The following is a 12,535-nucleotide window of genomic DNA, read 5'->3' as shown; positions in this document are numbered from 1 at the left end:
GATTTTATTCTTTTTCCTAACATATGGCAAAGCAGTCCTGAATTGGACGCTGAAAGTTTCAAACCCGGGTGGTTGTGAAACAAGACAAAGGTGGTTCATTAACAGGCTTTTCCAGATGGGGAGGCAAGGTGGCTTTGACCTTGGTAACCATAGTGGAGAGTGTGATGGGCAGAACACTCTCCACATTCCGGATGCTGCGGCTTCCCAGTGGAGCCCACACAGTGCACGTCCATTGTGAAGCTGGAGGGTCACCTGTGTGACTCACGAGCCAGGCACAGTACCTGCTCTGTCCTTCCCTTCTCTTTCCAGTGACATGGAGCCTGATCACAGCAAGGATTCTGCTTCAGTTCTCCAGCTTCACGTTTTACGTTTATCTGTGTTTCACAATAACTATGGAAGGATTATGTGATTTTAGTTAGCTGGGGTGTAAAAACATTCTTCATATTTTAGCCATTTTCACTCTGTCATCTGGATAACTGGGGCAGCATATACACCTTGTTTGTTTATTTTAATGTATATCTTATTGAAATATAAATACAGAAAAGGGACCAAATCATAAGTGTAGCACTTGATGAATTAAGTGAACACGCTTGTGTAACCAGCACCCAGATCAAGAACCAAAACATTGTATTAGAAAAATTAGAAGCGCTCTCCCAGACACTACTTCCCTTCCCTGACTTCTAATAGCATACATTAGTTGATTTGTTTTGTTTTGTTTAAAGATTTATTTATTTTAGAGAGTGAGGGTGTGTGCTTGGGGAAGGGGCAAAGGGAGAGGGAGAGAAACTCAGACTCCCCACTGAGCGCAGAGCCCGAAGCAGGGCTCGATCCCATAACCCTGAGATCATGACCTGAGCCAAAGTCAAGAGTCGGGCACTTAATGACTGAGCCACCCAGACGCCCCGTACGTTAGTTTTGCCCAACTTTGAATTTGATAATTATGGACTCATGCAGCGAATACTCTGGTATCACTCCTTTCGCTCTCCTATTTGTGAGCATCATCCTGCTGGTGTGTGTGGTTGCCGTTTTTCATTCTCACTGCTATATAGTAGTCAATACAGAGCCAAGTGTCGCCTGCAGTTGTGAACACATGTCAGTAAGATGTGGTTTGGGCCCCATACTGAAAAGGACTTAGTCAGTATGTGATTTCGTTGTATTGTGACCTAAGGTCTAATTGGTTTATTACTCGAAGGGCTCTTTTATTTAAAAATACGCAATTGTTTTCTCTTCCTTAAGGCAGAATAATAACATTACTTTATCACTTTCCCTTCCACTCCCTACCAGCTATAAAATTAATCCCTTCCTCTCACCTTTGTGCTTCCATAAAAACTGGTTTTTATCTTTTTGTATTTAACACATATAGTTAGTGTGTTCATCATAGATAGTGGAGTCATGTATCCATATGCCTGCTAGTAAAGCCAGGGCCTACTTTTAAATCCAGTTTCTAATATTCCAGGTATCAGTCAGAAAAATTCTAGATTTGTTGAGGGTCCTGGACTAGACATCTGGTTTACCAGTGGGATTTTTGTTGCAATTTTGTCATTGTAGCCTGAGATTCCTGAATGCATCTGCAAACAAACTGGAAACCCTTCCTCCAGCCACTCTTTCTGAAGAGACGAACAGCATCTTACAGGAGTTGTATTTGACAAATAACAACCTCACAGATAAATGTGTGCCCTTGTTAACAGGACACCCCCATCTAAAGATCCTTCACATGGCCTACAACCGACTTCAAAGTTTTCCAGCAAGGTAAAAGAAGATCACAGAGGGATGTTGTTCGTTGCATTTCTGAAAATGGATTCGTAGATAGAAAAGCAAAAGATAAAATGTTTATTTCCCAGATCACGTGAAGCTTGTTCCTCCTGATCCTTGTTCACAGTTGTCTTTCATCTAAGCCATGATTAGCATTTCCCTAAAGAGAAAGGTGTTAGTTTTTCTAGTATGAATGTATCCCAAGACCCAATCACGACCATGTTACTTGTGATTTTGAAATAAGATCTGTCATTTCATGGGCATGTTTTTTCTTTTGGTTCTTTTTAGCCAAATTATTTTTTAAAAATTACCTTACTGTGGTGTGTAGGAATTTAGAACATAAACTAGAATACCTTACAGTTCTTAATTCGCTTCCGGTTTTTATATTTGTGCGGTGATGTAAAAAGCAGTTGTGGTCTCTGCAACCACAGAAGCCCTGTGGCATTGTAAATAATTTATGGCTCTCAGAATATTCCACTTTTAATTCTGTTGTAATGTGAACTTCTGATTTTGGGGAGCAGTGGCGCTGTGTCTAACTTTGGCTGAATCCCCACACTGAGCCGGGAAGGATTCACTAGGCTTCTGTGTCGTTGGCATTTGGCATCTAACAAGTTAGGACTTGGAACGCACATCCACACACCAAAGCAGCAAACACTAACCCCTCTACCATTCTGCTGCCAACTACAGCTCAGCCCTGGGACAAAGCAAAATATTGGCACAGCTTGCCCCCCACAGCCATCAAGGCTCCCAACCAACAGAAACCTCACTATGCATTGCAAATATGCACTGACTTCAAGTGTTGCTCTGTTTGGTGGTGGTTGTTGTGTATCTTTATTTCTTGATTTTTTCCCTCTCATTTGATGTTAATGATGTTAATGACTAAACCTTTTTTTCTTCTGTGTACTGTATTTCTATGTACTTTTTTTTTTTAACTTCTATGTACTTTTACTGTGTACATAGTATTTTACTATGGAATGAGGAGATGATATTTTTGAAAGAAAACATGGTCATCACATAACAATATCTCTGAAAGGACTCATGGTCCTGTTTGAGATGGTGAGTAAGCCCTGCAGGAGAAATGTCATCAACTCAAATTTTGATGGTATTCCCCCGTGACCCATGCCCGTTGTAATCAGCCTAAATACAGAGAACTTTTTTATGCACCTCATAAAAATCCACTCTGCTATAATTTCTATCTCCCTGGGGATTGTGATATGCCACAGGAACTCCCTTGAAGACTCCGAGTTCCTTAAGAGTCAGGACTGTGAATTGCCTCCATCAGGCCCACGTCTCCTATGAGGTCTGGCCTGGGGTAGACACTCCACAGCCGGTTGCTGAACGAAAGAACATGCTCCAGCCGTATGGCCCTTTGACCACTTTCTTTGTATGTTGACGGATGGAAACTTCTTTAACTTTTTCTTTGTTGGAAAAAAAATATTTCTATACTTTCAGTCATGTTTCATGCCCCATTACTCATTGATTTCTCCATATTTCTTCCCCAAAAGTAATAGTCTTACAAATTCAGGCAATCGGAGCTGGATTACATCACAGTCCACGTACACAATGTTGTTTGTAGTGCATCCTAATGCCGTGTTGGCTGTTTAGGATATTAAGAGACTTGATGTCGTCATATGAAAACTTAGTTCTTATTGTATCTTTGGCATATATTTATTTTCAAGATAAGCAAATAAGATAACCTTTATATTTGAGAGATGACAGGAAGAAAAGTAATAAAAGAATTTCTTGCTAAATTTTTTAAAGGTTTATTATGACACAGATAGCCATAACAAACAGAGGAGATACCAACAATTGTAAACTGAATGATTCAGATTATAAGTTTGAGTTACACTCGCTGGGAATCCTGTGCTTTTTGGAGTCGAGCATCAACAGTGGTAGAAAAAGAGTCAGAAGGGTGGTAGATGCTATTCTAGGGACTATAGGGGTGGAAGGTTTTTTCCTCCAGATTTACAGAAAAGGCAAGAAACCTTAACTCTGAAATTTTCTTTATTCGGTTACTATAATTATTACTTACTATGATGATGATCAGCTATAAATTAATGTTGAACAATAAAAGACATTCTTAAACAAAAGTGTTCAATATATTAGGACATGCTATTAAGGTAAGGTTAGAGAGAGTCTGCTTTTGTAGGTGTTTAGCAGGAGGTAAGAGAAATTTCTTTTGGGTATGGTTTAAATTTGGGCACCGCCAGAAGGTCAAGAGATGATCCGGATGATACTCCCCACCACCTTATCATCACGAATGATGTCAGAGGAATTTGGGGAGTAGGGTTTTAGGAGAAAGCATATCTTCATACGAGCCCCGTTCTCCTCTACATCCCCTTGAGTTCTCAGTGCCAATACAAAGAAATCATTCTCTCAAACTGAGCTCTTTTAAAGCACTTATATTGGACTAATGCTCACTTTTGACCCACTTGAGTAGGATTTTTATTGGAGTTCAGACTAAGCTATGTAGCATAGTTATTGTTGCTGAGATAACTTAATTCACACAGTTTTAAGAGGAAAGGGACATCCATTTTTCTATTTTTGCTTAATTTGAAGAGTTGAAGTTAGTAGTTTTTGTTTTGTAGTAGGAAAGGAGGTGTTAAAATACTTTGATACTCAAACACAGTAGTGAAAAATGGTCATTTGTTAAAATGGCTACTACAAGTGAATCTTTTTTTTTAATTCCAGGATAGTTAACATGAAGTGTATATTATACAAGTCAATCTTTAGAGGATCTTTAGACTCATAGTAAATTCCCTTTTTATTCTCATTATGTATTATTTTCTTCTTAAATTGCCTTATGATTATTTTTTGACCCCCTGCCCCTTGGATTTTGTCTTTTTTAGTAAAATGGCAAAACTGGAGGAACTTGAAGAAATTGACATCAGTGGGAATAAACTGAAAGCCATCCCGACGACCATCATGAATTGCCGGCGCATGCACACCATGATTGCTCATTCTAATTGCATCGAGGTCTTTCCTGAAGTTATGCAGCTCCCAGAAATCAAGGTATGTGGTTTGATCTCATAAACTCCAAGCTGCAGGTCAGGAAAGAGAATTGTTTTCTCCAGTTCATCAGTGCAGGGTGTTTGCACCTTTGTTGGATAGAAGACTCTCAGTCATCCCTGCCCCATCCTTCCTAACTACTGGACTACACTGTCGAGTCAACAGAGGGGGAAAAAAAACAAGAAGAAGAAGAAGAAATAAAAAGGCACTGGATTAGGAGTTGGGAAAATTATATTCTGGGCCCTGTCCATAACTAGCTGTGTGAATTAAGGCTAACCATAGAGTCACCTAACTCTTTGTTATCTAACAATACTTGTCCTCCTTATTTCCAGGGTGGTTATGAGGCTCGAAAGAGATTGTCACTCGAACGTCTGACAGCAGTTTGAAAAGGCTAACATTACCACTGCACCCTTGCCCCCAGGCTCCCCCAATTAAGTAGCATCCGCTGTTCAGCACCCACTTAGCCACAGTTCCCTAGATAAACACAGCATCAATACTGTCACTAAACAGTCCTTTCAACTTAATGAAACTAGCAGAACAGGTATTATTCCCATTTGATACTGGGGTGCTGAATAATGAAGGGATTTGTGTACATGAAGACAGGAGTTGGTGGCAGAGATAGTCTGCAGTTCCCGACTTCTGACTCAGGGTAGATCATAGGCTGAAACCAGTTCCCCAGGATGAAAGCCATCTAACAACTTCTTATTCATGTTTTTTGGGTGCCAAAGTAGGAAGTTCTTTACATAGCATGTATTTTTTCATTTGCATCTTAGCATTTCCGATCATCAGTCTTGTGCTTAATAAAAAATAACTCCGTGGTTATAGACTTAGAGCACATTCTAACCTCCTAAAGGGAACAGAAGTCGTCCTACTTGGCCACTCGTCATTTTTCAGGCACTTTCTGATACGACCTTTATGTATCAGATTTAAGAAAGTGTATGGACATTTGAAGGCACTTTAAGTGGCGCTCATAACCTTTCACCACAGCGGTTTCTGTACGTCTGCATGGTTGAGGTGCACACAAGCCATTTCCAAGTGTGTGCATGTGTGTGCACGCTGTAGGCCACGGTGTGTCTCACTGTGAGCACCCCATCATTTCATACATCGCGGGCATTTTAGAACATTGGTTGTAAGCTAGCAGCCGTAGTTTACTTGTACTTTCTACATAGGACCTTACACACTGGTGAAGAGGGGGGGCTCTGAAGGGAGACAGACCTGGAGCTGAATCCAGCTCTAAGTTCCTTAACTGCCCCATCTCCTCAGCTGGACAGTGAGGGGAAGAATAGTCCTTCCTTTACCGCACTGCTGAGGACGAAAGGAAATAGTACGTGTGAACGTTTGCAGTAGGAGTGGCATGTAGCGAGAACTCTCTAAAGGTTAGCTACAGTTATATAGTCCTTGAGGGGGTTCAGCTGTGATGTTGGTTATATGGAGCAACTGTTCCGGTTGATGATCGGTAAAACACGGAAATCTGTTCCTTAAATATGTCTTTGCCTCCAGTACCAGGTTAGCTGCTAAGCTTCCCGGGGCCCCTGTGTTGCCCATTGCTGGACATGGGGGCAGCGCCGTGGTATCTTCTGGGGGCACCTATTAAACTGGTCTCTGTGCACTGTGCCTGGTGCGACCCCAGGACAAGAAGGGAAAAGTCTCCAGACCAACCTCCCATTTGCTGGTCTTACTTTCTGCACCTGGCTTTTAATGTTCTGTAACTCTAAATTGTGGATTAGGCTTTTTTTTTTTTTTTAAGTGTCTAAAGTACAGATACAGGTTACATTTAAACTTTTCGGGTTTTGACTAGATTTTGCAAAATCTGACTATTCGGTGAAAATGAATTCTCTCCTCGACCCTAGCTTGGCTTCCTGGATTCTAAAGTCGGTGCCTTCTATTTCTTTTGAACGTCTTCTGTTGACTTCTGTCTGTGCCTGACTACACAGCTCCTTTAAAAGTTTTACTTCTGGTATTGCTTTTTTAATGGTTTTGTTTCTTTTGGTCTTTGATTTTTCTTGTTATCCCAGCTATTATATCTTAGCAGTTTCTGTATGTTAATAATGTCCTGTCTTTTTTTTTTTTTTTAATTTTATTCATTTATTTGTCAGAGAAAGAGCATAAGCAAGGGGAGCAGCAGAGGGAGAAGCAGGCTCCCCGCTGAGCAAGGAGCCCAGTGTGGGGCTCGATCCCAGGACCCTGGGATCATGGCCTGAGCCGAAGGCAAACGCTTAACCAACTGAGCCACCCAGGCGTCCCATGTCCTGTCTTTCTGATCCAGCTCTTCCATTACCAATAGATAGAGATTTTGTTGTTGGGGGTTTTCTTTGGGGTGGGAGTGGTGATGAGCAATAGCAAGTATCCTTTATATACAGAAGTGTACATTTCGCAGCCGTGGGCAGATAGCATTGATAAAGTAGTAGTTATATTGTTTTAGACCCCTGAATTGGTATGTCAGTGTTCTTTCATATGAGAATATTTTAAATTGCAGTGTATTTACACACATTTAAACCATCCAAAAGAAAATTCTTGGTAAAAAGGCTTGCTGTATCTCAAGTGATAAAATACCTATGAGCATCTGCAAACTGAGCTCTAAATTAGCATGTTTTTAATGTCCTAAGTTGAAATACTCAGCCTCTACTAAAATTTTATTATTGAGTTAATAACCCTAGATTATATTCCTATTGCTTGTTGAAAATAAAGTGAAGTAATTGTAAAGTAGTTCCTAAAAGGTATTATGATCATTGCAATTATAAAAACTGAGCAGGGAACATGATTTAAAGAGGGAGAGGCCCTACTATATTTAACTAGCTTGTTCTCTCCAAGCAGTCTCTTCTTTTAAGACTTTAAAGGAAAGTGCTTATTCATAGCTTTGTTACCAAAACTTCAAAGCCAATTATTACTTAAAAGGGTAAACAAGTTCCCCTACTAAAATACATGTGCTAAAATACATTTTTTAACTTGAAAAATTAAGCCATTATTCATGTACCCCTAAAACAGAAACTGTATGCACCTTCTAGTCTTGGATAAAATTTAGGTCTGGTCTTTTCTCATTTTGGTACATTCAGTGAGATCTGCTCATCCTCAGGCATCGATTTCTATACTTGGGCAAGAAGGTCATATAAGTTATTAGTAGGAAAACATATATTTTCAGAATTTTCCATTGAGCCCAAGTGGGCCCAGAGTCAGAGTACTTTTTGTTCCTTAGTTTTATTGTCTTCACTTTTGTTTAGCACTTTCAAATAAATCTTCCCTACCTCCAGTCCTGTATTCCCAGAGCAGGTTATTTGTTCTATCCTGGTTCTAAAATAGAAGGGCTTCCCTCTGGATATAGATCAGTTCTCAATGAGGTAGAGAAGAAGACATGATTCCAGAGTCACCATATAAGCCAGACTTGGCTTGGCTGGTCCTGAGCTGAAGTCCACATTTCGGCTGCCCATGGTAATGAATCCAAATAGCAAAAGTGACCATGAGTATGGCACTCGGTTCCCCAAGATCTTAGTTGAGTAACTTCCAATTAGTGACTAACCTTTTTGAAGTGTGGTTTAAGTAGATAAATGTGTGACATATGTGAATGAAATTTGTAGTTTAAACACCATATCAGCAGCAACTTCTTTTTTAAATTTAACATGTTCCTGTGGCATCTTGATTTTAATTACTGGATGAACAGTATCTTTTAAAATGTTTTACATCTGGGACGCCTGGGTGGCTCAGTCGGTTAAGCGTCTGCCTTTGCCTCAGGTCATGATCCCAGGGTCCTGCGATCGAGTCCCACATTGGGCTCCTTGTTCAGCGGGGAGCCTGCTTCTCCCTCTGCCTGCCACACCCCCCTGCTTGTGCTCTCTCTGACAGATTTTTAAAAAAACTTTTAAAAAAAGATTAAAAAGAATAATAAAATAAAATGTTTTAAATCTTCAGAAGATTATTTTCATGTTGTACTATGCAGTGATGAACTACTTGGATAAGGTGAGTGAACTCATCTCTAGGATCTGTGTTAGTTTCACTGGGAAGTGAAGTATGAAGTTGACTATCCCTTGGAATCAAACTCTGCTTGCTCTTGTTTCTAAGGAGAGAGAGAGAGAGAACCAGCTTGGTGATAAAGACACCAAGAACGTGGGGAAACGGCTGGGTCAGAACGGATGAAAGAAAAGAGATTAATTGTTTGGAAAGTAGGATAATGCAAATGAAGACAGATCAGGGGCCAGTTAGGTGTTAGCTGGGTAGAATAGCTGACCTCATAGACTTAAAAAAGGTCATCGGGGCATTTATATTGCATATCTGAAAGCCAGAAACCAGGAGCAGTCGTCGTTATGGTCCTAGAATCTGGGTCAGTAATAATTATTTCGGAGATTTCCTAACATTACCTTTACCTTTGATTCCTCACAAAAATCCCGTCCTGGAAAGTCTCAGGAGTGGCCCTTTTGCTGTCGCGACCACGCACACTTGAACCTGTTGTTGATTCACAGTAGTGTTTATTTCCCCCTCTGGCCTTGGGATCCCCAGGGTGGGGCCTGCGGTGCCATCTCTGTAGATCCCTGATGTCTGGCCTATCGTCTGCCGCTTTGTAGGTGCCAAATCCGTGTTCCTTTGGATGACTACTTGCATTTATTTGCTGCTTAATGAATTCATAATGAAAATTAGTGAGCCTGTTCAGAGAAAAATCACAGTATTTGTAATAGAGAAGGAGGCTTTATACAAGATTAAAGGTCTTCTTTTGCAACTCCCTGATGAAAGGTGGGGCAGTTTAAACAATATACATGTCTGAGTAATTACAGAAATAATTACACCAGCAGCTTTCGCCCCGTGAGGGCCAGGGAGTGCAGAGGTGAGTGGGAGCGCCCCGCCGGCCCCTGGCAGAGCTGTCGGGCAGCATGGCCGAGGTGGCGGGCTAGCTGTGCTCTCGAGACTGACGCAAGCCGTTGCGGCTCGCCCAGAGCCAGGAGGTGAAGTTGCCGTGTGGGGGCAACGCGGGCAGTTACGGGCAGATAACAGAACACACACTGCTACGAAAGTGGATATGCCCGGGGCACCTGGGTGGCTCAGCTGAGCGTCCGACTCTTGGTTTCGGTCCTGGGATCAAGCCCCAGGTCAGGCTCTGCACTCAGTGAGGAGTCTGCTTGAGATTCTGTCTCTCCCTCTGCCTCCGCACTCATGTGCTCGCTCGCTCGCTCTTTTTAAATACACAAATAAATCTTTTTTAAAAATGGATACGCCTAGGGGCGCCTGGGTGGCTCAGTTGGTTAAGCGACTGCCTTCGGCTCAGGTCATGGTCCTGGAGTCCTGGGATCGAGTCCCGCATCGGGCTCCCTGCTCGGCAGGGAGTCTGCTTCTCCCTCTGACCCTTCCCCTCTCATGCTCTCTCTCTCTCTCTCATTCTCACTCTCAAATAAATAAATAAAATCTTAAAAAAAAAAAAAGATTATAAAAAAATGGATACGCCTATGTCTTTAGTAATGTTTTGTGAGGAAAATATTATAATAAAGATATTGGAGCTTTGGTAATAACTATGCTTAAATGATAGATCAGTTCTCTTTAAGATGCACTGATTATTTTCCTGTGCTCTTAGCTAAACGAATTAGCAGTAATTTTCCTCTAAGTCATGAGTTCCTCCAGCTATGAGTTATCTCACTTTTTCCAAGGATTGGATAATTCTGTTTTCAGTATTCTTACCAGAATTTTGTAGGATAGCCAAATAACTTTTGCAAGCTATGTCCTAGAAGAGGCCTGAGAGGGAAAGGTAATTTTGTTAGTTATGTGGTAGGCAAATTTAACATTCTGTTTAGCAACGTATTTTCAAGAAAGTTTTAGCGCATTAAACAATAGAGAAACATCCATTAAATAACATAGACTGTGCAAGTACTGTGTTTTTCTCCAGTCTCACCCCCCCAATTTTCTGTTTTCCCAGTGGCAACCATTACACTCGCTCAGCTAACAAGTGTTTGTTGAGAACTGTTAAAAGGATAGGAAATAGTACTTATAAATGGAGCACTCACTATTTATGTGAATGCCAGTAGGTAGCGCCAGGTACCAGCATCCTGTAATTGTTATGAACAAACCTCCTTCAGTGTGCAGCACAATTTGCCACTAAAGACAGTGTCGCATTGGGGTGCGACTTACTCCAGACGGAATTTAATCTAAGCACATGTGCCTCAGTTCCCATCCTAGCTGACTGAATTACTGGAGGGCCTTCTCAGAAGATCCGTTCGTGTATTCGTTCAGCAAATAATTGTCTACCCGTTCCCAGGCAGTTGGCTGTTCTTTGGCTCCTCGTTGGAAGGAAAGTATTCGTTGGGCACCGCTCTTCGTGCCACACAGCACCCCGGACACGGGAGGAGAAGCCGCAGCGCCTGTTCCCAGGATCATAGTCTGATGGAAGGAATAAATAAGCAAGGGCATCAGTTGAAGCAGGGGTCCTAGTGGAATTGGCACTGAGTTGAGACTTAGAAGCATGAGGAAGATTTTACCAGGTGAGAGGCAGGGAAAGCTTGAAGAGGCCCAGTCACAGAGAGTAGTTTGCGCAGAGGCTCAAGTGAGAACATGACACATGCAGGAACTGGAATTGAGTTTGACGCAGTTGAATATAGAGTGCGAGGAAGCAGGTGGTGAAAGGTGCAGATGAAGGGCCTTATTTGACATGCTGAGGAGTCTGGTGGCAGATTGGAAGGCGGTAGGGAGCAAGTGAAAGACAAGCCGGAGTGTGATCAGATGGGATAAAGCACGTCAGAGTCACCCTGACAGTACGGTGGGGAGTGGGTCAGAGGGAAGCGAGACTAGAGCAGAGTCAGGATGCGGTCCCAGGCCTCCCGGGAGACCTGATGCGGTTGGACAGGATACAGGAGCTGGCTGCAGAAAATTAAGGGTCGGCGGGGGGGGGGGGGGGGGGGGGGGGGTGGCGGCAGAGGGTCGTGATGATGATGAGCACCGCCTAAGAGGATTATTTATAAAGATACCGCCAGCCTTGTCTTTATAAATAAATACCCTACTGAACTCATTTTGTAATTTTGTAATTTAAACAATGAGCAGTTACAACTGCAGAACTGTGAAAGTTTAAGTCATTAGGTAACATGAGAAAAACGTTGCTTATCAATTTCATAAAAGTCAGTGATGTTCTGAAAGGTCTGTAGTCTTTCCCTGTAGGGCATGCTCTGACCTGAATTTGTTTCTGCAATGCATCAGCCAGCCCTTTCAATCACTTGTTCTAAGTTACGCATCAGCCAGCCCTTAAGCTTGGGTTTCATCACTACTCGGCTCGTTGTGCTGATCCCATTTATCTTCCCTGTGCTGATGTATATCCTGATGGAATAGCCTGTCATTAATCAGTATTAATCAGTTTTTCACTGAAGTCCAGTTGACTGTTGATGGAACCATTATAAGTGGAAAAACAGAAGAAAAAGGAGAGGACAATTTCCCTATTAATGTTTAGGTTAAGTGAATTTCTGTACTTAGAGTATTAAGGCTATCAAAAGGGATGGGAGTGCAGGTACGGAATAAGTAAAATGTGATGACATTGTGCCTACATTTATGTTTTTTAAAAGTTTGGGTTCATATTAATGAGGCTGCAAGAATATAGAATAGTAACCCTGGTTGTGTTAGGGTGCTATACTTAAGGCAAGTTTTTTAAGCGTTTCTGCTGGTCCAACTTTTTGTAATGTGGTTATAATCCTCTCATAATAAAAAGTAATCATTTTTATTCTTTTTAAAGATTTTATTTATTTTTTGACAGAGACAGCGAGAGAGGGAACACAAGCAGGGGGAGTGGGAGAGGGAGAAGCAGGCTTCCCGCGGAGCA

The 12,535-nt window shown here is 41.7% G+C and overlaps 1 protein-coding gene across 1 annotated transcript in view; it reads left to right on the top strand.

Annotated features, from left to right (window-relative positions):
• PHLPP1 (PH domain and leucine rich repeat protein phosphatase 1) overlaps nucleotides 1–12,535 on the top strand; it is a gene marked incomplete at its 5' end in the record, with an annotated part of 217,907 nt that overhangs the window by 190,269 nt on the left and 15,103 nt on the right. The window contains 2 exons of the mRNA XM_034996268.1: nucleotides 1,549–1,749; nucleotides 4,602–4,764. Of these exons, the coding sequence (XP_034852159.1) occupies nucleotides 1,549–1,749; nucleotides 4,602–4,764 (364 nt within the window). The remainder of the gene's footprint in view (nucleotides 1–1,548; nucleotides 1,750–4,601; nucleotides 4,765–12,535) is intronic.

This window comes from Mirounga leonina, unplaced genomic scaffold (assembly GCF_011800145.1).
Source record: "Mirounga leonina isolate KUSES-001 unplaced genomic scaffold, KU_Mleo_1.0 Mir_93, whole genome shotgun sequence".
NCBI classification, from domain to species: domain Eukaryota; kingdom Metazoa; phylum Chordata; class Mammalia; order Carnivora; family Phocidae; genus Mirounga; species Mirounga leonina.
The sequence above is the reverse complement of the archived record's forward strand: the minus strand, read 5'-3'. Positions and strand labels throughout refer to the sequence as shown.